Consider the following 25,440-nt stretch of genomic DNA (forward strand, 5'->3'; position numbering starts at 1 on the left):
TCAAGCAGACCCGCATTTCAGTGGGACTCGGTGCAAGTGAAATTCAAGGCTTATGCTACAACTGGACATGAACCCAGCATATGCAGGCTTGAAAAGAAGAACATGCACATAATAAATAAGACTTTATTACAAACATCCTCTGAACTCCTACCTCATTAGAAAAACATCCACCTACCAAACCTCCCCACATATTTGCTAAATATTGCCTTGGATTCATGTATATCTAATATTTACCTCTGATGATGAATCCAGATAGGCGTTGAAAGCTTAGGAATAAAAAACTATTTTAAGATTTGTGATTAAATTTTCCCCCTTTGTGGATTTTAAGCTACAAATATACAAACCGTATCACAGACCTTTGCTTCCATATATATATATATCTATACTAATAAAAGGCAAAGCACTCACTCACTGACTCATCACTAATTCTCCAACTTCCCGTGTGGGTGGAAGGCTGAAATTTGGCAGGTTCATTCCTTACAGCTTCCTTACAAAAGTTGGGCAGGTTTTATATCGAAATTCTACGCGTAATGGTCATAACTGGAAGCAGTTTTTCTCCATTTACTGTAATGGAGATGAGCTTCAGCGCCGTGGTGGCGGAGTTTCGTGTGACATCATCATGCCTCCCACGTAATCACGCAGTACACAGAAAACCAGGAAGACCTCAAAAAAGCGCTGAAGAAAACATGCATTATATAATTGAGAAGGCAGCGAAACAATAAGAAGCGAAAGTGACATATACAACCATATTCATGAGTTCTGCTACTTGAAACAAAGCACGATGTAAACCTACACTTTAAATTAAGTTCATAGACAGGCTGCCGCTGGCGTTTGTAATTTAGTGCCCACCCATAAAAGGCCGTCCGTCAGCGGCAATCCAATAGCAAACTCCCACTAAATATTCACGTGTGAACAACAGTGCTTATGCAGAGGAAGATGAGATGGTGAGGGTGGTGTTTGGCACAAACTCAGCGAAACTGCAAGAGAAAGTTTTAAGTGCCAGGACTAAGGTAACATTAAATACAGCCATGGACATAGCACGAGATGGCACCAGCACAGCTGGGAACCTTCGATGCATGTACACCGAGTGGCTCACGTGAACTGACGCAGTGCACAGATAAAAAGGCAACAGTTCCAAAGAGCACTGAACAAAAACCGAATTACACAATTGAAAAGGCAGCAAAAAATATGAAGCGTCTCATACATACAAGCATATTCATAAATCCAACTACTGCGGAAACAAAGCACACGTTGGAAACAGTCAATGTCCCGCTAAAGGAAGACAGTGTAAAAACCCGTGCATGCAGTGTGTCAGGTCTCAGATAAAGAAGAAGACAAGCTGTTTATTGATGCAGTAAGAAACGAATCGATGAATGAAACCTGTTATCTTTACAACGATTGACAAACACGGAATGTAACTTGAACACAACACATCCTACAAATACTAACCTGATTGAAAGAAATAATGATAATCAAATCCTTGATGACAGCAACACTCAGTAACACTCACAAAACAAATACTGTATATTGACAGTCATGTTACGTTATTTTTAAAATGTTCCCTTTTCTTTTTCTAGCTTTTTTAACACACTACTTCTCACTGCGATACGCTGGTATATATATATATATGTATATATATATATATATATATATATATATATATATATATATATATATATATATATATATATATATATATATATATATATATATATATATATCCCGATCTACATACTGAATAATGGATACTTTATTCGCCATCAATGATTGTTTTGGTAAAGCCATACTCAGTGTATTCATTAGATGAACGGTAAAAAGTAAGAACAAGGGAGGATGACTTATTGAGGCATGCAGGCTGTAGTGTGCGCCAACTCTATCTGAATTGCGCGATCACATTTGAAAAAATATATCTTTTCAAGTTCTATTTAGTCCATATGTGTCAAACTCAAGGGCAGCGGGCCACATCCGCCCGGTAATTATATCCGCCCGCGAGATCATTTTATATACTGTATTATTGTTATTAAAGCCCGGGTATATGAAGCGCTGGTAACACAATAAACTACAGATCCCATAATGCAGCGCTTCAGCTGCCTTGCCCAACACTTACCGCGTTAATCAAGTCTACCTTATGATGCTGCAAGTTATTGCGGCTAGCTCACACGATGCTGGAGAGAAAAGTTGATTCTGAAAATAGAGCCTTTAAAACCGATGGGAGGCTGAGTATATGTTTACTGAACCCGTGTCTCATTTGTGGAGCTAATGTGGCTGTAATTACAGAATTTAATCTAAGACGGCACTATGAGACAAAACATCAGGGTAACCTGAATGCAATTCAGAAGATACAGAAAACAGCATAATTAAATAAGAATCTGACACTTCAGCGGACGCTTTAACCGTGCACAATCACAAAGTGATTTCAAGTGAAGCTGCTTTTATGGGAGACACAAATGCACCAGTTCACCTTGCCCCACTTTCCCTGTTGCCAAGTAATGTTAAACCAAGTCGTCACTACGGTGTTCCCAAATACGCACTTTGCTGATAAACTGAGCGCACTTTTGCACGGCGCTTTGGTGACTTTGAAGAACAAAAAAAGTCCGTCTACATGTGGCTCGAACCTTGTGCATGTTTGGTAGCACATATCTGTGTGAGAAGCTCTTCTCAGTGATAAAGACTAACAAAACAGCACACAGGAGTCGCCTCACTGATGAGCACCTGCAATCCATCCTGAGAATCTCCACAACACAGAACCTCACAGCAAACAGAAACGAACCTGTGGCCAAAAAAAGATGCCAGGCGCCCAGCTCTAAAATGACATATGAGCAAAGACAACTGAATGATTTGATTTGTTATTGCTGAAAGGAACACATTTTATTTATATTTCCAGGTTTTGTTATGCAGCATGTTCATATTTGAATTTGTATAATTTTGACAGGATATATTTTTATGGAGAGCAAAATCTTTTAGGATATTTAAAATCTAAGTTTATTTTTTATATAAAATTACATAAGCGTAAAGAAATTTGAATGTTTGTTCTTTTAACGTTTACTTTATTTCTAACTTGTATAATTTAGACAGGATATATTTTTATGGAGAGCAAAATATTATAAGTTGTTTAAGGTTTGAGTTGATTTATTCACGAATAATATTCCTGTCTGTTTTTACCATTCCTACCAAAGATATTTCTGTCGACTAAATAAAAATTCCTTCTATTTAAAATTTAAATAGAACTTGAACAAATACGATAGTTCATAATATCCACGCAGACTTGCACGTAAGAGCGGGAGTCATCCGTTTTAACAAGCAGCGTATTGCACTGATACGAAATAGCTGTGTGTGTATATATGTAGATATGTATGTATATGTATGTATATGCTTATATATGTGTGTGTGTGTATATATGTAGATATATATATATGTATGTATATATGTGTATATGTATAGATATGTATGTATATATATGTTTGTGTGTGTGTGTATATGTGTGTATATATATATATATATATATATATATATATATATATATATGACAACATCACTCACAACAGTGACAAAACAATTACATTGACAATCATGTTACGTTATTTTCAAAATGTTTCCTTTTCTTTTCATTGCTTCTTTAACACACTACTTCTCCAAGTAAGCGCTGGTATTTTGCTAGTATATATATATATATATATATATATATATATATATATATATATAATATTACAGTATGTTTATGTGTGTGTTTCTAGTAGAAAGGTATTATAACATTTGGTGGCTATTTTGGGCAAGACCATGTTGAGGACTTAATTGGTGGATGCTGCATCAAGAAGTAGAGATTAAACACATGTCACAATGGCAACCATAGAACCTGTTGGTGGACACAAACGAAGAAGGAAAGAATTGACTGACAGTGATTCATTTAAAAGTGAGGCTAAAGGACATACCCATGTATGAATGTGACAGTAACAGCCATTTGTGCAAAAGTATGTATCGTATATGTAATTGTCTGTATTATAAAATGAATTGTATATATTTTATGTTTTTGAAACAAATTGCATACAGTTGTTTGAAATGGACACTTCAGTATTTATTTTCAACTGGCTGAATTCATAGAAACACTAATGATATCCCTACTGTATCATGTCAGTTTTAGTCACCTCATGGAGAAATAGTTAAATTTTCAAAAAAGAGTTAATGCCAGTGGTGAGAATCTCTTAGGCCAATAGCCAGTCTTTTTGCTGATGACCGTATTATTATAAAGGACAATAGTAGACTTTGCTATAAATGCTTTCTTAGTTGGTCTTGTCAGATCTTATTGTTTATTTTATTTAGTCCACTTTTAATATTAAGTACTGCACACATAACATACAAATACCCCATTAGATGTATAAAGAAAAGAGAAAGACGAAGATCATTCTGTGTCCATTTATGTATTTATTTGTGAATACAAAAGGATTGAAGCTTATCAAGTGTTTCTATTTTTCATACTTGACCTTAAGTAAAATTTTAAAAAATCCACTTACATTACTGCTCCCCTGTATGTGTAGCCATTATGTTAATCCCAATGCTTTCAACCCATAAAAAGGAAATTGTTAATGTGTTCATAGAAAAATAAAAGAAAATTGTTAATGTCTTCATAGCGTGTCTATTCAGAAAATGCTATTTCCTGACAGACTGCAATGCTAATTTAAAGAATCTTTTTTTTTTTTTTTTTTTTATAGCTCTACATACAAGTAGTTACAGAAATTCAACCATCTCTCATTTGTTACCGCTTTGGTATCTCCCCATCTGCCAGTGGAATGGTGATTGGAGCAACGGTTATGGAGGGATTTTATGTGATCTTTGACCGAGCCCAAGAAAGGGTTGGATTTGCTGTTAGTATGTGTCCAGGTAAGGCTTTCTAAAATGTATTTTTTTCTATTATAACTGATACAATTAACTTTTTTATTGATTAATGCATTGTTTAGTGTTACTGCCTTACTGGATTATCTTTGATCTGATCTGGATAGCACAAGACTGTGTTTACCAATAATAAAATTTAGCACTACAGCGGAACCAGTGAAACCAATTTGGTCATGAGCTGAAGCAATTTCCACTATAGGATTGTATGTAAATACAATTAATCTGTTCCAGACCGTACGAACTGTATGTAAATATATATATTTTTTAGTTTTTAAGCACAAATATAGTTAATTAAACCATAGAATGCACAGTGTAATAGTAAACTAAATGTAAAAACATTGAATAACACTGAGAAAACCTTGAACAACAGAGAAAACCAACAGTCTGCGCTATAGTGCTAGGAACCGCTCGCTATAAACACTTTTTTTTTAATGAGTTTTAAGCACAGGGAAAAAATGAACATTTGAAAAATACGTAATTTAATAAACCACCAAGAAAAGTAACATTGCCACAATGCACGCTATGAACCGATCGCTGTAAACAGAACTGAAAACAAAAATAAGCCTTTTCTACCTTATGCGTCCAGCCCTCCCTCTCTCACTTGCTCTCTCTTTCGTGAGTCTGGAGCGCCTGTGTGTGTGTCTCTCTCTAGCGCGCTCCTGTGTGTGTGTGTGTGTGTGTGTGTGTGTTCGTGCATGCGTGCCTGCCTCTCTCTCTCTCTCGTGGCTGCTTGTGCGTGTGTGCCTGCCTCTCACTCACGTGTTCGTGTGTGTGTGCCTCTCTCTCGCGTGCGCCTGCGTGTGTGTGTGCTCGTGTGCCTCTCTCTCGCACGCGCCTGTGTGTGTGTGTGTGTGTGTGTGTGTGCGCCTCTCTCGCGCGCCTGTGTGTGTGTGCGCGCACCTCTCTCTTGCGGGCACCTGTGTGTGTGTGTGTGTGTGTGTGTGTGTGTGTGTGCGGCTCTCTCGCATGCCTGTGTGTGTGTGTGTCATGCTCTCTCTCTTGCTCGCTCGCTCGCTGCACAGGGAGAGATTGAATACGTACAAACTTTTTAGTCGTAAACCAATTTGTATGCGTGTGCGAGGCGTTCGTGAACGCTCGTCCACACCGAGGTTCCACTGTATTTGAAAACAAAATAATGGTGATTTAGGGGGAAAGAATTAATATTTCATTTTTTTGTGTACAAACAGTTATTGAAAAAAAATCTGAAAAGCAGATATATTAAAACTGTGACAAATGTTATTAGTTAGGAGACTTCTAAAAACATACAAACACACAAAGGGCCCACTATACCCCCCTACCCTGTAATAGATTGAAATATACAGTGGAACCTCGGGTCACGACCGTAATTCGTTCCAAAACTCTGGTCGCAACCTGATTTGGTTTTGACACAAAGTAATTTCCCCCTTAGGATTGTATGTAAATACAATTAATCCATCCATATGTAAATATATTTTTTTTAAATATTTTTAAGCACAAAAATGATACAATAGAATGCACAGTGTAATAGTAAACTAAATGTAAAAACATTGAATAACACTGTGAAAACCTTGAACAGAGGAAACTAACATTGCAAGAATTCACGCTATAGCCTTATGAACCGCTCACTGTAAACACTTTTTTTTTTTTTTTAATGAGTTTTAAGCAGTGGGGGGGAAAAAACATTTGAAAAATCCGTAATTTATACAAAAACTAACCATGAACATCCAAGAAAACTAACCTTGCATGAGTCGAGTTCTGGCATGACGGAAGTGAGGAGGAACTGGGCAGAGAGGAGATTACAGTTTTGAGGTAAAGTCTGTGACGATGCAGGTTCGCTGCATGCTCCCATCTCGCTTCCGGGAGCCCTTAACACTAGAATTATCACAGCCTACGAAAAAACTCGTAATTCCGTTCCACCATAAATCGCTTCTTAAATCCATTCACACCTCTCCGCCAGCGTCCTTTGTCCTCTAAATGTGTTGATAAAAAGAAGCTAGGAGCAGCCGGCTATTCCATCCCCCCACCTATCTAGAACATGCACGAACTTCTTCCAGCTCATGCCTTGATTTAGTATCTGGGAGTGAAGTGTAAGAAAGATTGGAAATAATAGATCGTTATTTGGGACACATGCATTTCATGTCTGTTCCGTTTCTACAGTAATCTGTGTAAACACATTGTTAAAACAGAAACGTTTTTTATATTCTAGTAGTAGATGACAAAATGTAGGCATAAACTATATAATGTATGAAGCCTGAAGTCCAAATATCAAAGAAAAAGGTACAAATATAACACAACAATTGCGCTTTTATTCAAAAATATAACTGCAGAAACAAAAAGCCGCCTTAACATGCAACATTGACAGCTGTTTATTATAATTGCCTCCGTGGTTTAATAGAATTAGTTCCCATTTGGGAATCAAAAGGTCGCGAGTTTGATCCTGCACCACTCCGTTTTGAGAAGTAAACTGCTCTTAATCTTACTATTTTAGAATAAAAGCATACATTTGATTTCGGTCTGTAACAGCCAGTGCAATTTATGATCCTTGTAAAGGTTAGCCTTTTTTTTTTTTTTAATTCACTTTTCATTCCCTCAGTCGGGTTCAGAATCAATCCATACAACCCCATCTGACACGGCTGTTTTCACATAAAGACGCGCTATAGCTCTGCAGTGTACCACGATGCATACTAAAGCCACCCCCACCCCCCCAGGTTGCTGACACACAAACACTGGCGAAGCTGCCTTCTTCGTATCTCACCGTCACTTGATTTTCTTTTTATTCAGTTTTATTGAGTGTTCATGCCAGTCCCCGCATGTTGCTGTATGCTGTTTCTTTTGTACTCCAGGACATGCAGAGGAGAGAATGGTAAAGAGCTGTAACTTCGGCGCTATATGCAATAATAAGACACTCCCCATCTACCCGTTGTTTTGTTATACTTTTACACCAACATATGTTCCTGTGTTTGAGCATGCTCAAAAAATACACGTGTAATGCCACGAAAAGTAACTAATGCAATATTTGAAAACGAACAGCGTCAGATCGGGTGTGAATTTATGCAGGAACTGGAAATTCTCTGATGTGGGACCTTCCCCCAGGGAAGAAACAGCATACAGCAACATGCGGGGACTGGCAGGAACACTCAATAAAACTGAATAAAAAGAAAATCAAGTGACGGTGAGATACCGAAGAAGGCAGCTTCAGCGCTGCCAGTGTCAGAACCCGTTTGGGTGGGGTATGGAGGGGGCGTTAGTATGCATCGCGGGTACACTGCAGAGCTTTAGCCGCCTTTAGTGAAAACAGCCGTGTCAGATGGGGTTGTATGGATTGATTCTGAACCCGACTGAGGGAATGAAAAGTGAATTAAAAAAAAAAAGGCTAACCTTTACAAGGATCATAAATTGCACCGGCTGTTACAGACTGAAATCAAATGTATGCTTTTATTCTAAAATAGCAAGACTAAGAGCAGTTTACTTCTCAAAACGGAGTATCCAGGATCGAACTCGCAACCTTTTAATTCCAAGACGAGAACTGATTCTATTGCACCACGGAGGAAGTTATAATAAATGGCTGTCAATGTCGCATGTTAAGGCGGCTTTTTGTTTCTGCAGTTATATTTTTGAATAAAAGTGCAATTGTGTTATATTTGAACCTTTTGTGAAAATGTTTCTTTGTTATTTGGACTTCAGGCTTCATACATTATATAGTTTATGCCTACATTTTGTCATCTACTACTAGAATATAAAAAACGTTTCTGTTTTAACAATGTGTTGACACAGATTACTGTAGAAACGGAACAGACATGAAATGCGTGTGTTCCAAATAACGATCTATTATTTCCACTCTAAAACTCCACTTCACTCCCAGATACTCAATCAAGGCATGAGCTGAGAGAAGTTCGTGCACGTTCTAAATTGGTGGGGGAATGGAATAGCTGGCTGCTCCTAGCTTCTCTTTATCAGCACATTTAGAGGACAAAGGACGCTGGTGGAGAGGTGTGAAGGGATTTAAGAAGCAATTTAAGGTGGGACGGAATTACGAGTTTTTTCGTAGGCTTTGGTAATTCTAGTATTAAACCCGTCACCATCGGTAATGTTACCAATGAGCACAACAGTGAGGCACTACAGTGGAGCAATCGGATGGTGCAAAAAGTGCCAAGTGCTTTTTTTTAAAATCAACAAAACAAAGTTTAAATTAAATAAAGTGCAGTTCTTTCAGAATCCTTCAATAAATAAATAATCCCAAAAAAACAGAAGTGAAGTGGAGGTTAAAATCCAATAGAAAAAAGTCTTCATTAAATACGAGGTTAAAACAATGCTGAAAGCAGTCTCTTTAAAAACAAGCCCGGTGCATTCTTTAACTGCCTTCTCGTTGTTATGTGGCCAGCCGTCGTCCTTCTGGTCACTCCAGCTTCTTGATCGCTCAGCTGGAGCAACCGCTTCTTTCTTCTCACCGAGTGTCGGCCAAACACGGCTTGGGCTCACTGTCCAGCTGCCTGCCTGCGAGCATGCAATCTCTCAATTGCTTTCTCACACGGGTTCTTTCCACATTGCTTCTTCCTTACTTCCTCACTCTGCAACCTCCGTCTTTCTTTTCTTTTTCCTCCATTTAGCTGCCTCACGCTTCTATTTATGAAGAGGATGTGGCAGCTGTAGCAATCAACCACAAAGCCCCCTCGCTAAGCTGCAAGCACGGCATTTATTTATTTAAAACTGGCCTCTTGACGTGAGCTGTGGACCCGCTATAACATAAAGTCCCTCTGCGCGATGCACGTCTGACCGAGAACAATGTGTACTGTACAGGGAGAGACTGAACACGTGCGTAAATCACAGGCGCATACGAACCGGAAGGGAAACGAAATAGAGCGCAAAGAGTTCACAGCGAATGCACAGGGAGAGACTGAACACGTGCGGAAATAATGGGCGCATACGAACCGGAAGGGTAACTGGCTTGTTCGTCACCCGAGTGTGTGGTTGTGAACAGATGCAAAAGTTTGGCGAACATTTTGGTCATAACCTGATTTGTACGTGTTCAGAGACGTTCGTGACCCGAGGTTCCACTGCATCTTACGGGTAACTTGTATTGGGGTGAAGAATAACTGCAGCAATGGAGGTGGGATGGGAAAGGCATATATCATTCTCTTCTGTCTAATAAATTTAAGGTAAAATCTATTTGTGGTTTTTGTCCACTGCTAAAGATAATTTAATAGTTCTCCTAAAAAGTATGGCTGGATGTATGATGGATTTTCCAGAAAAATTTATTGTTTTATTTTTATTTGACAGGAAATGGTGGAACCCCTCAGTCTGAGATTGCAGGGCCTTTTGTGACCTCGGACGTTTCTGGCAATTGTGCTACTGTGCCAATGCTGCGTGAGCCACTGCTATGGTTCATCTCTTATGCCCTAATGGGAGTGTGTGCATTCATTCTGCTCCTTCTAATTATTGTACTGTTAGTGCCTTGTCAGAAGTGTCGTAGAGGTTCAGATGGAGTCAATGATAAGTCTTCTCTAATTCAGAACCGCTTTAAGTAATTAGTTCATGTGATTAAATGAAATACTGGCCAAACACTGAACATTGTATATGAGAAATCATTAAGTGCAATATGAAAACATATATTACCATAAACTCTTTGTGAGAACTTGAAGGAGATATAGTTAACCTCAAATCAGCCTGGGATGACTGCAAGCTTTTGGCTGAGTATGGAGTGTTTAATTTGAAAAAGCATCTTATGTGTAACCTGAAATGGATTAGGAGTTGGTACCAGACTATTCAATATATATCTCTTATGGATAGCTCTAACTATGACCCTGACCGACTTTCATCAACATCTCTGTTGGTTTCATTTAAAATTATTTTTTGTTCTTACGTAAAGAATACATTTTCAGACAATGTTATTTATTCCATGTGTGTACCCTATAAAAAATATAACGTGTAAAAGGCTGCTACCAGAAGAATACAAAAGGTCCACTGACTTTTAGGTATGTGACTTTCTAAGTTATGGGTTTTAATGTCAAAGTTGACTGGATAGGGGAACCAATACGTCTGAAAGCTGTTGCTAGTATTTACAGTTCTTGAGTGTTTGGGGAGAGGATGCTCGCTGTTTAAAGTATCGCTCATAATGTTAATGTAAACTTTGTAAAGTACTTCATCATAATCTGAGTTTTAAGAATTTTCTTTACCAGTTATATACTTATGAAACTTTAATTTTGCAATGTTTTTGTCTGTTCAACTGCCGTGTTTTTAATAAAGAATGGTCTCTCTCAGGATTTTTCAGCAACAAATTATTAAATGTTAAAATAAATGGTTGTAATTTTCCATATCAAAAAAAATTTGAGAAGCCTATATTTAGAATAGTCATATAGCCTAAATGAGTATATTTGATGATGCAGCCATGTTTGTTTTTTAACCTGTGTGTCTTAATTTTTATTATGAAGTAAACATTTTGTTATTAAAGATTAATTACTGTTTGAAATCTGTTAAATTTTCAGTGTAAAATAATATACTTTTATGTGATAAGTATACAGTGTCTAAGGCAATGTAATGAGTTTCCATATAAAACATTGGTGGTAGTTTAATCTTGCTGCAATAAAAGAGAGAAAACCTGCAGTGCTAAAGAATTTATTTTAAAAAAGAATTGTGTCTCATCTGTCACATTTTATTTTGTTGCATGTACCAATTTAAGTCAGTCCTTCCATCTTGTTGATATATTTTCTCTAGTAGAAAGATTTCAGTAGCATTAAAGAAAGTAAAGGAACAAGTCATTCTGGGCCAGGCCAGGCAGTTAAGCCTCATAAGTTATTGTAGAATTTATATTTGAGATGTGTGTGTAGGAGCTGGAGTACCCTGTAACAACCAACTCCACACAGATAATGACTAAGATGAAAATTGGTCTGTGTAGCCTTGAGCTAATAGGGAGAACATTCAAATGCTGGCCATGACTACTGACTGTCTTTCCAAAAAAAAAAAATCACAGATTTCAGAAATGGATAACATGACTTATCTAAACTAGGAAAACCGCCATTGTGGAGGAAGAAAATAATTGGGGGAAAAATCACCTTCACACCAACAGCATTGCTAAAGGAAACCAGACACTGTGCAGTATGAATAATTATATTAGGCTAGGCTTGATTATAATCTGTACAATGCCATGAAATATTTTGTGAAACAAGATATGTTCAATAAATATTAATGGCCCTCCCCAAGCTAAGATGTGTTTTTATGATGGGAATGGTTGGACTACACGTGCTGAATCATGATAGGATTCCATTGTGTTACTTTTCTCATTTGAGACAGTTTTGCATTTATATATACAGTAAAGTGAACCTCTCTCACAGTAAAGTGAGTTTTTTTCTCATGTTACCCCTTATTACAGTATGTGGTAATCAAGTAACATCATGTTATTCTTCTGCTAAAAGATTTTGTTGCATCCACATACAATTCTAGCATATTGTTGAAACATAACAACCCCCCCATCTGTACTTGGCATGTTGCTCTTTTCCTTAATACCTGCTTCCATTAGTTTACCAGTGAGACATTAAACTTAGTGGTCTGTGGTTACATGGGTGGGACCAATTATCTGTTTTTATTTAATAGTATATTTTCTAGGTTCCTTTCTACAGAAATTTCACCACTGCTGCAGTGGTTTTTGATATTAGGATGTATGATGGCTGTTCTAAAAGTTATGATTTCAGCCTCTTTAATCCTAGTACTTCTCAACAATGTCCACATCACTAAGAACCTATATCAGTTCCTATGAAGTCTTCATAAAAATATGAATATAAAGCATTGTCTATTTCAATTTCTGTATATTTAATTTTACCAGTACTGTTACTCATACACACTGGCTCATCTTTTACTACCAAAATATTCAAAGGAATCTTTTGGGTCAACTTCCTAAGACCTCGCTCTGTTTGACTTTACATTTGATCGAAATTTGCTTTACTAAAACTAGATTTCTAACAGTTTTTATTTTTGGTATATACAAATTGCCAAAGCACTGTGAAACATTTGTATTATGATCACTTGATCATAATTTGACTACCACCTAAAGACTTATTAAAGAATGAAAAAATCTACAGAGGTAAAAGGGGTAACTTATGTCTGAATTCCTGATCCTATGTGCCACTATTTGCAGAGCTTTCCTGGGTTAATACTTGTGTAATTAACGTCCCCCATTTCTATAACATTCCCTTTAAACTGTTTTTTGATATTATTAAAAACTCCCATTTTGACACGCTTACCTGTTTTAAGGGCATATAATCGTAAGTGTTAGACTATTATTCTTGCTGCTTTCAAGACAAATCACCATATCCTGACTAAGATGGCGCTCATCCACTATTTGAAGTGGACTCATATTTAATTCCTCTGTTTTGTAAAGGTAACCCCTTTCAGCGTTTCAATTTTGTATTTTCTACATGACCGGTCCATTTATAATATGCTTATTCCCACTTCAAAGATTTAGCTAGAATTCTGTGATTGCAGTGCAATTACATATAACTTTTTAAATATTTCTGGCTTTTAAGAAAGCTATTTTTAGTTTTTACTCATTTTATTTTGGTTTATTGCATTTAAGATAGTAATATGCCATATTATGTTTAAAATTGCTTGTATGAAACAATTTTACCTTGCATATGATAAGAATTTAAATACAAGTTTAAAGCAACTTCAGTTAATGTCCTGAATTTGTTGACCTAATGCGCATGTCTGCATCGCCTTTTAGTATTACTAACACATGCTCAGGCCTGTGCTATTAACATACTCTTACAGTCTGTAGTGTGGCGCTACCTGAGTTCAAGTAACTTTAAACTGATGACTGTAATAGTTTTATTCTTGTTTTAAGTTCTAGATTTTAATTGCATGGATGTTCACTGTTTTAATGGATTATTTATTTATATATTGAAGTTTGTGAAGCACTGCACTTTGAACACTTTGCTTTGAATTGTTTTAATAAAAGCAATTCTACAATTTATTGCAACTACCCTTTGCATTGTGTGAGTGTCCTCATCTGCTGGCTCATTCTCGGGTACATTATTGGCGGTGGCGCAATCAAGAGGCCCCCAGAATGTAACCGTTAGCATGGACCCAACCCACACCATCTCAGTTACTTATGAGTGTTAATGATCACCTCAACACTGATAGAAAGCCATAATAATAATGATAGTTTTTATTAAATCCCGGTGTAGTACAGTGGTTGCTGTAATTGTGATGGGTGTAGCTGGCATTCCAGTGAAAGGAGGAGTCTACAAAGGTATACAGAGCATACTGCTGAGAGGTTTGATGAAAGACCTATTGGTGATTCCAACTCTGGTCTGCTATACCAATGAATTAACTATATTCAATCCACTAGCAAAATACCCGCACTTCGCAGCGGAGAAGTAGTGTGTTAAAGAAGCAATGAAAAAGAAAAGGAAACATTTTGAAAATAACGTAACATGATTGTCAATGTAATTGTTTTGTCACTGTTGTGAGTGATGAGTGTTGCTGTCATATATATATATATATATATATATATATATATATATATATATATATATATATATATATATATATATATATATATATATATATATTTATATACACACACATATATAAACATATATACATATACATACATATCTACATATATACACACACAGCTATTTCAGATCAGTGCAATACGCTGCTTGTTAAAACGGATAACTCCGCTCTTACGTGCAAGTCTGCGTGGATATTATGAACTATCGATTTGTTCAAGTTCTATTTAAATTTTAAATAGAAGGAATTTTTATTTAGTCGACAGAAATATCTTTGGTAGGAATGGTAAAACAGACAGGAATATTATTCGTGAATAAATCAACTCAAACCTTAAACAACTTATAATATTTTGCTCTCCATAAAAATATATCCTGTCTAAATTATACAAGTTAGAAATAAAGTAACGTTAAAAGAACAAACATTCAAATTTCTTTACTCTTATGTAATTTTATATCAAAAATAAACTTAGATTTTAAATATCCCAAAAGATTTTGCTCTCCATAAAAATATATCCTGTCAAAATTATACAAATTCAAATATGAACATGCTGCATAACAAAACCTAGAAATATAAATAAAATGTGTTCCTTTCAGCAATAACAAATCAAATCATTCAGTTGTCTTTGCTCATATGTCATTTTAGAGCTGGACGCCTGGCATCTTTTTTGGCCACAGGTTCGTTTCTGTTTGGTGTGAGGTTCTGTGTTGTGGAGATTCTCAGGATGGATTGCAGGTGCTCATCAGTGAGGCGACTCCTGTGTGCTGTTTTGTTAGTCTTTATCACTGAGAAGAGCTTCTCACACAGATATGTGCTACCAAACATGCACAAGGTTCGAGCATGTAGACGGACTTTTTGTTCTTCAAAGTCACCAAAGCGCCGTGCAAACTCAGTGCGCAGTGCGCTCAGTTTATCAGCAAAGTGCGTATTTGGGAACACCGTAGTGACGACTTGGTTTAACATTACTTGGCAACAGGGAAAGTGGGGCAAATTGCACTGGTGCATTTGTGTCTCCCATAAAAGCAGCTTCACTTGAAATCACTTTGTGATTGTGCACGGTAAAACGTCCGCTGAAGTGTCAGATTCTTATTTAATTCTTCTGCTTTCTGTATCTTCTGCATTGCATTCAGGTTACCCTGATGTTTTGTCTCATAGTGCCGTCTTAGATTAAATTCTGTAATTACAGCCACATTAGCTCCACAAATGAGACACACGGGTTCAGTAAACATATACTCAGCCTCCCATCGGTTTTTAAAGGCTCTATTTTCAGAATCAACTTTTCTCTTCAGCATCGTGTGGCTAGCTTCGCAATAACTTGCAGCATCATAAGGTAGACTTGATTAACGCGTAAGTGTTGCAAGGCAGCTGAAGCGCTGCATTATGGGATCTGTAGTTTATTGTGTTACCAGCGCTTCATATACCCGGGCCATTAATAACAATAATACAGTATATAAAATGATCTTGCGCGCCGGATATAATTACGCCGGGCGGATGTGGCCCGCGCCCTTGAGTTTGACACATATGGACTAAATAGAACTTGAAAAGATATATTTTTTCAAATGTGATCGCAATTCAGATAGAGTTGACGCGCACTACAGCCTGCATCCTCCCCTCGCTCTTACTTTTTTACCGTTCATCTAATGAATACACTGAGTATGGCTTTACCAAAACAATCATTGATGGCGAATAAAGTATCCATTATTCGAGTATGTAGATCGGGATATATATATATATATATATATATATACCCGCGTATCGCATGAGAGAAGTAGTGTGTTAAAAAGCTAGAAAAGAAAAGGGAACATTTTAAAAATAACGTAACATGACTGTCAATATACAGTATTTGTTTTGTGAGTGTTACTGAGTGTTGCTGTCATCAAGGATTTGATTATCATTATTTCTTTCAATCAGGTTCGTATTTGTAGGATGTGTTGTGTTCAAGTTACATTCCGTGTTTGTCAATCGTTGTAAAGATGACAGGTTTCATTCATCGATTCGTTTCTTACTGCATCAATAAACAGCTCGTCTTCTTCTTTATCTGAGACCTGACACACTGCATGCACGGTTTTTTACACTGTCTTCCTTTAGCGGGACATTGACTTTTTCCAACGTGTGCTTTGTTTCCGCAGTAGTTGGATTTATGAATATGCTTGTATGTATCAGGCGCTTCATATTTTTGCTGCCTTTTCAATTGTGTAATTCGGTTTTGTTCAGCTCTTTGGAACTGTTGCTTTTATCTGTGCACTCGTCCAGTTCACGTGAGCCACTCGGTGTACATGCATCGAAGGTTCCCAGCTGTGCTGGTGCCATCTCGTGCTATGTCCATGGCTGTATTTAATGTTACCTTAGTCCTGGCACTTAAAACTTTCTCTCGCAGTTTCGCTGAGTTTGTGTCAAACACCACCCTGACCATCTCATCTTCCTCTCCATAAGCACAGTCCTTCACCCGTGAATATTTACCCGTGGCAGTTTGCTATTGGATTGCCGCTGACGGACGGCCTTATATGGGCAGGCACTAAATTACAAACGCCAGCGCAGCCTGTCTATGAACTTAATTTAAAGTGTAGGTTTACATCGTGCTTTGTTTCCGAAGTAGCAGAACTCATGAATATGGTTGTATATGTCACTCGCTCGCTTCTTATTGTTTCGCTGCCTTCTCAATTATATAATGCATGTTTTCTTCAGCGCTTTTTGAGGTCTTCCTGGTTTTCTATGTACTGCGTGATTACGTGGGAGGCGTGATGATGTCACACGAAACTCCGCCCCCACGGCGTTGAAGCTCATCTCCATTACAGTAAATGGAGAAAAACTGCTTCCAGTTATGACCATTACGTGTAGAATTTCGATATAAAACCTGCCCAACTTTTGTAAGGAAGCTGTAAGGAATGAACCTGCCAAATTTCAGCCTTCTACCCACACGGGAAGTTGGAGAATTAGTGATGAGTGAGTGAGTGAGTGAGTCAGTGAGTGAGGGCTTTGCCTTTTATTAGTATAGATTATCACAAAATGCTTAATTTCTAAAACACTAACCAACAATCCATGGAAATGCCTTAATCAGTGTTTTTTCACTCTGTTCATTATATATGGTTATTAATTTTAGTCAAATTTCTTTTTAAGTTTTTAAATTTGTTCTAATTTCATTTGATTTCACTTCAGCTATTACACTAAAAATATAAATCTGCAAGGGTAAATTAAGTTTACTTTTTTCGTATTATCCTTCAATCATGTGCATAGTAACACAGGAATTTTAGATTGTATTATAAATAATCTGCTTATGATGTTATTCTGCCATTTACCATATTCATTTTATTTCAACTTGTTAAATTCCATTGGTTGTATTTCTCAATTTACTTATGTTCCTGCTTTTTGTTTTCATTATTATGCTATTTATATCGATCGCTTTCAAATTCGTTTGGTTCTGCCAGGACAAATACTGAGAAAGTTATGTCAGGTAATTTCCAGTATAACCCAGGAGTTAAAGCTCCTCATTAAACAGTGATGAGTGTAGTGTACCAAAGCAAGGTTATCTTTAAAGTTATACATAAGTACCAGTACTGCTGAACTGCTCAACCCTGACACATTTGAATTGTGGCGCTCCATAACCTTCCACCCTCTAAACACATTTAGGGAAGGTAAGGTCTGGTAGTTGTATAAAGCCAAATAAAAAAAAAAAAAAATAATATAAAATTTGACAGCAGTTCTAAATCAACCAATGTTGAGCCCCATCCCCTAGAGCGCTTCCCATGCACCTGATAGAAGTTCCACCATCTTTGCTTTACATGATGTGTCAGTTGGAGAGGTAGCAGTCATCTTGGATTCACACTGTGGGGGCAGTCATGATAAATGTAATCCATAGAGGTGGATCATGACAGCCTTGGAAACAGGTCATGTAGAGAGAAAGAGAGAGGTAGTCAGCTATGGGTGGAACAGGCAACTTAGTCATAGGTTGCCACAGCAAATGCACAGACAGTACAGAGCTTGGTGACAGATGGAAAGAGAGAATGTACAAGAAGGCATTAGAGAAAATGTATTACTCTCCCAAGGAATCTGACAGTGTGACTCTCACACACACAGACCCAAACTTCCATCTTTCAATATACCCATATTTAACCAATCACACCTGTATTATTATTCATAGAGAAGGATAAAAACATACCAGTGTACAGGGTGAGCCATTTATATGGATACACCTTAATAAAATGGGAATGGTTGGTGATATTAACTTCCTGTTTGTGGCACATTAGTATATGTGAGGGGGAAAACTTTTCAAGATGGATGGTGGCCATTTTGAAGTCGGCCATTTTGGATCCAACTTTTGTTTTTTCAGTAGGAAGAGGGTCATGTGAAACATCAAACTTATTGGGAATTTCACATGAAAAACAATGGTGTGCTTGGTTTTAACATAACTTTATTCTTTCAGGAGTTATTTACAAGTTTCTCTTTGTTTACAGCCATTGACATGTCGCAGAGGTTAATATGCGTTTTATCTTGGTAGAGTAATATATATATATATTGCTCTACTGTCCCCTATTGTATTATTAATATGTAGCCTTAGAATGCCTAATCTCACAGACTTACCACTGTATATAACTTATCCCCACCTTCCCTTCTATATCTATAACCTCAGGCAGTTAGATGCAGTTAAAAAGACAAGCAGGAGTTAAGTTACACATAAAATAATGTATTACTGATAATATTCATAAATAATAACAAAATGCAAAGTACATTTGAATATTGGCAACCATACAACCTGATAAAATGGTGATGTGTAATTCAGGTGGCACACAGACTTGCAGTTACTTAAAATGTCTCTAGTTAAGGCATCGTTGGTGCTCAGCTTTCAGCCACATGTCTGTTCAGTATGGCTGCTGAGCTGTGCTCTTCATTGTGTTGTCTTCATCATCACAGGTTAGCAAGAGAGATGCTTCATCATATGTGAGTCAGTCAGAGAGAGAATGTGGTTGATCAAGTACATTTATAGATGTTCTCTCCAATTCCTAGAACCAATAGGATATCATGGTACTTAAAGGCCTCTGAGACAAGCCAATTCCAAACAGCCATACCTCAGACCAATGGGTGAAATAGAACATCTTATCTCCTGCCCCCCCAAGACCATATATTACACTAACCTGGCTTTGTGTGGGGGATGGGAGAAAAGACTTTAGCAAAGAAATGCTCATCAAACTGGTTTAAGACACATCCCCAAATCCTGTCATAAAATTACAAAGAAAAGTCGTAAACATGGGGGGGATAAACAAGAATGCCTCTCACCAAGGTACCACTAAATTACATTGGTTTGCCTAAATTATAAATAAAGACATACAAAACATTTATCAAGTTATATGCAAAATCTTACATCACAACACTCCACCCCGATGAATGTTTTGTACAATGTCTTTATAACAATGTCTTTAAATTGTTTCAAGAGTCTGATGCATAACTTATGCATTGATTGGCAGTATTTGCTCTCCCAGTGTTAAAAGTTGTCCGTGACCATTTGTCCATTACATATCTTCTTTATTTCAAAGACAATCTGAAGAACTTGGAAGCGCTCCTGATGACTTGTATCTGCTCCAGCTTGCTCAACTCTTTCTGCTGTCTTCATATGTCATCAGATCTGGTGGTTCAAAATGAGACAAGTCCACACCTTCCACTAAACTAGCCCACTACAATTTAGTCTATTGTGTGAATTTTTAATCTGTACTTGTTCTCTGTCTAACTGCTAATTAGACCCCTGTCCCAAACTATCTGTTTAAGCATATGCAGCTGTACAATTAACATCAAAATTTGAAAGGTAACATGCCACAGGTGCCAGTACAACCACTTCTGCCCAAGTGACAGCACATGTGCCACTGCATAAACTGTTCACAAACCAACATTTGTGGCCCCTCTGCACACATTTGGGGTTGACTTAGTTGCCTCTTGTGCTTTCCTACCCATGGTGCAACTCTTGACTGCCATCAGCCTTTACCAGTATAGGCTGGCATCACCACCATGAGACATCAAAGCTTGCAACTCTCATCATTCCCCGTAGGCCACCCCTAGAGTTGTTTGCTCACCATATGCATGCTCATTGTGCTAAACACCTCAGTTCAGAATTGGCCCACTGGTCCTGTGCCTGTACCATAGCCGACAATCTCAGCAGGGCTTCCATATTTTCCCAATTAGACTATACCTAAACATCGGAGCCCATATGTCTTGCAAATGTATCAGCTGCACCTGCTTTCCTGAAAAGTTCACCAATTTTCTTAGTATACATTTTCCTTAATATATTAATTATATTAATTATCCCACTTAATTAATTAATACCCAGAATGTATACTTTATGAGCCCAAAAGAATCCCCTTATTTTGGCATTCCTAACTGGTTTGTTCAGTTTCCACCCCTTGGAATATAAATTTGCTGCAGATAATGAACAAACCTTTCCTTTTAAACTATAGCTATTGTGACTAGTCCTTATTATTGCATGACTTGTGGACTTGTTACTCACTTAAACCCCAGTAAGTGTCTTTTCTTGCTGTCTCTTCAGTTCTTCTTCATGTCTTTGTCTTTGCTTTTGTCTTTGTCGTTTTTCTCTTTCTTTTTTCATTCTGCTATGTAGGCAGGTCTGCAAAATGGAAGGTGACAAAGCAGTTTCTGTCCATCTCATTTTCTTGGCTGTCGACCTGGTGCCAAAACTCCAACTTTGCTTCCAGGCATTCATTGGAACAGCTTGGCACTAGTGCCACGCTCCAATGTGCCAATGGTAACCCGATCTCCTGCATGGATTTTACTCTGCTAATTGCCTTCACTATTTATTACCTGCACCAAACCAAAGTCCATAAAAACCTTACAATAGAAGTAGCACTATTGCAAAGGCCAGAAAATTGAAACAGAAATAACTATTTTCCCTTTCCTGTCTTCCTGCTACCCTTCTATTTTTTCATTGCCTGTGTGTCCTTTTTATTGTATGGTAACTGCTACCTGAAAGTGTGGGCTGAAGCCTCTCCAGAACCCAAGTTCTAAATCCAGCATTTCTAAAACTGACCTGTGTTCTTTACTAAAGACCAGCTCACTTTTCTCCATTTTATTGCATGGAGAGTCATAGGCTGTCTTTTTATACAACTGGTCAGTCAGGTTTCGAATTACTGAACCTAAGTGTGTGTGCTTTTTAATTACTGCTGGCCCTAGCACAGCTGTTAGGACCTTCACACCCCTGTGCATTCCTGACTTGCTAGCTGAGCTTGTAAAACTTCCTGCTGCACCATCCCCCATCTTTTGTTCTTTGGCTTGTCCTGTTTCATTCAAACCAACTCCTAAACTGGTGCACTTTCTTTCTAACTCAGCCATTCTTGCACTAGCACATTCAGACCTTTCACACACAAGCACTTGAATTCCTTTCATTTCCATTGTTCTTTGTTTTAATTCCACACTTTCTTTACTCAGTATCAATATGCCAATATCCAGTTCATGCCCTCTAGTCAACAATTGCCATTCACACTCACCAGCTCCTCTGCCTTCTATCTGATCTCTTTGTCCTAAATCAAATTTCAATGCAGCACTGGTTACCTTTCCTAACAGTGGTGAAATATCTATCAGTGTAGCATGCTCTTTAAATACTGGACAGGCCTCAGAATTACTTGGAGATTGTGGTGCAGTGGAGAATAAAGGAAGAAAACACCCTTGCTGTTTTCCTTCCTTTCATCTCTCTCCTTTTCCTCACACTCACATTCCCACTCTTTATCTGAGCACTCATCTGTCTCATGTAAGTCACCCACCCATGTTTTAGGGTTCCAGTCCGATCTGGTTACTGTTGCCCTAACTTTCACCATGGGTGGTTTTCTCTTTTTTCCACTTCTTTCACTGCTTTCTACTTTAGCAGCGGATGTTCTACATGCTAACACTTCACAATTATCACACCAACTGTTACATCTTTCAAAACTCTCACTCAACATTCCATAACTTTCACTTTCATTCACTTTGCTATTTTCTTCCTTATCATGATCTTCCTTATTACCAATAATACAAGCTAGTAAACCTCTTATAACAGCAGCTGTCTTCTTTAAACCTGATCTCTGTTTTCTTGCTTTTAATCCTTCCAGCCCCCTTCCATTTTGTGGCACACTCAGCTCAGCTTCTGCTTTCTCTACCTGAACTACAGGTTTCCTAGCTTTAGCCTGCTTCCTCTGCCACTCCACTGGAAGATGGCTGACTTTAAAATGAACTTAGGCATTTCTAAGTCTACAATTTACTCTAATACAATTTGCCAAATTCGTTATGGGTTGGCCTACTTTTGCCCCTGTAAGCAAACATACACATACATACACAAAGATTCTAAACGAATAAGTACCGTATGAATGACGAATGCATGTCCCATCACTCCCTAGCACTTTAACCACTTAAATGCCGTATGAATGACGCATGCATCTTTCACCACTCCCTAGCACTTTAATTAGGGACTCACTACCACCAGCACTAACAAACATGCGGGTGTCCTTGTGACACACATGAAGTCTCTACACTTTGTTGGTTATATTCCATTCAGCAACCAAACAATGTTTTACTTCCACCGCATTTGTACACTGGGTGCCCTAAAATTCACATACATAAACAAACACATACATCAAAACAGTATTTGCAAACAGGGTGCAAAACTTGGTTACCCCAAAATCCTGCCGACTACGCCAATTGTTTTATCTTGGTAGAGTAATATATATTGCTCTACTTTCCCGTATTGTATTATTAATATGTAGCCTTAGAATGCCTAATCTCACAGACTTACCACTGTATATAACTTATCCCCACCTTCCCTTCTATATCTATAACCTCAGGCAATTAGATGTAGTAAAAAGACAAGCAGGAGTTAAGTTACACATAAAATAATGTATTACTGATAATATTCATAAATAATAACAAAATGCAAAGTACATTTGAATATTGGCAACCATACAACCTGATAAAATGGTGATGTGTAATTCAGGTGGCACACAGACTTGCAGTTACTTAAAATGTCTCTAGTTAAGGCATCATTGGTGCTCAGCTTTCAGCCACATGTCTGTTCAATATGGCTGCTGAGCTGTGCTCTTCATTGTGTTGTCTTCATCATCACAGGTTAGCAAGAGAGATGCTTCTTCATCATATGTTAGTTAGAGAGATGTGGTTGAGCAAGCACATTTATAGATGTTTCTCCAATTCCTAGAACCAATAGGACATCATGGTACTTAAAGGCCTCTGAGACAAGCCAATTCCAAACAGCCATACCTCAGACCAATGGGTGAAATAGAACATCTTATCTCCTGCCCCCCCAAGACCATATATTACACTAACCTGGCTTTGTGTGGGGGATGGGAGAAAAGACTTTAGCAAAGAAATGCTCATCAAACTGGTTTAAGACACATCCCCCAAATCCTGTCGTAAAATTACAAAGAAAAGTCGTAAACATGGGGGGGATAAACAAGAATGCCTCTCACCAAGGTACCACTAAATTACATTGGTTTGCCTAAATTATAAATAAAGACATACAAAACATTTATCAAGTTATATGCAAAATCTTACATCACAACAACATGTGAGGAGCGGATAGAAATTGTGTTGATGTCTGGTGAACGCAGTAACCGGGTCATTGCAGCAGATTTCAATGCAAGACACCCTACGAGACCACCCATCTCCCATGCTACAGTTAGCAAACTGCTTGCTAAGTTTCGTGAAACTGGTTCAGTGTTGGATTTGCCAAAATGTGGACACATGAAAACTGTCACTAATGAAGAAACATCAGTGGCTGTCCTAGCTTCATTCAGCAAGAGCCCACAGCGTAGCACTCTCCGCATGTCACTGGAGAGTGGCATTAGTCGAACATCCCTTCGGCGGATATTAGCTACTCACAAATGGCACCCTTACAAACTCCAGCTACTGCAGCATCTCAACGAGGATGACCCAGATCGGCGCACTGAATTTGCAGAATGGGCAAACCAAAAATTGGAACAGGACCCTCAGTTTACGCAGAAGATTTTGTTCAGTGATGAGGCAAACTTTTATGTGAATGGTGAAGTTAACAAACAAAACCACCGCTATTGGTCTGACACTAACCCACATTGGATAGATCCCTCCAAGACTGTTGGAACAAAAAAATTGATGGTATGGTGTGGTATATGGGGTACAAAGATAGTGGGGCCATTCTTCATCAATGGAAACCTCAAGGCCACTGGATATGCGAAATTGCTACACGATGATGTGTTTCCTTCTTTATGCACTGAAGCTGGCATGTTCCCTGAGTTTTTCCAGCAAGATGCTGCACCACCACATTATGGGTGTCAGGTCTGAGCATTCTTAGATGAACAGTTTCCTGGAAAGTGGATTGGTTGTCGTGGGCCAGTTGAATGGCCCCCAAGGTCTCCCGATCTGACCCCCTTAGACTTAACTTTGGGGTCATCTGAAGGCAATTGTCTATGCTGTAAAGATACAAGATGTGCAGCACCTGAAACTATGGATACTGGAAGCCTGTGCTAGAATTTCTCCTGCAGTGTTGCTATCAGTGTGTGAAGAGTGGGAGAAGAGGGTTGCATTGAGAATCCAACACAATGGGCAGCACATTGAACACATTTTATAAGTGGTCAGAAACTTGTAAATAACTCGTGAAAGAATAAAGTTATGTTAAAACCAAGCACACCATTGTTTTTCTTGTGAAATTCCCAATAAGTTTGATGTCACATGACCCTCTTCCTATTGAAAAAACAAAAGTTGGATCCAAAATGGCTGACTTCAAAATGGCCACCATGGTCACCACCCATCTTGAAAAGTTTTCCCCCCTCACATATACTAATGTGCCACAAACAGGAAGTTAATATCACCAACCATTCCCATTTTATTAAGGTGTATCCATATAAATGGCCCACCCTGTACTTTGAAACACAACTTTATTAAAATATTCCAGTACACACAACTTGCATCTCTTACTCCACAAATACACACAAAGCTGCCCCTACTCATGAATAACATATACAATAACACCTATACCATCTAGTTTCTATATAATAAAATGCTACTGTCTGTGTGTGTCCAGTTGCTCCGAGCAATCTGATTGGTCAGTTTTGC

At 38.0% G+C, this 25,440-nt stretch overlaps 1 protein-coding gene across 1 annotated transcript in view; it reads left to right on the forward strand.

Annotated features, from left to right (window-relative positions):
• bace2 (beta-secretase 2) overlaps positions 1–11,827 on the forward strand; it is a 106,944-nt gene extending 95,117 nt beyond the window's left edge. Inside the window, exons 8-9 of the mRNA XM_039744499.1 lie at positions 4,707–4,875; positions 10,144–11,827. Coding sequence (XP_039600433.1) covers positions 4,707–4,875; positions 10,144–10,391 — 417 coding nt within the window. The 3' untranslated portion in view covers positions 10,392–11,827. The remainder of the gene's footprint in view (positions 1–4,706; positions 4,876–10,143) is intronic.
• The last annotated feature ends 13,613 nt before the right edge of the window (positions 11,828–25,440 follow it).

The sequence above is a fragment of the Polypterus senegalus genome, chromosome 2, assembly GCF_016835505.1.
Source record: "Polypterus senegalus isolate Bchr_013 chromosome 2, ASM1683550v1, whole genome shotgun sequence".
Taxonomy (NCBI): Eukaryota; Metazoa; Chordata; class Cladistia; order Polypteriformes; family Polypteridae; genus Polypterus; species Polypterus senegalus.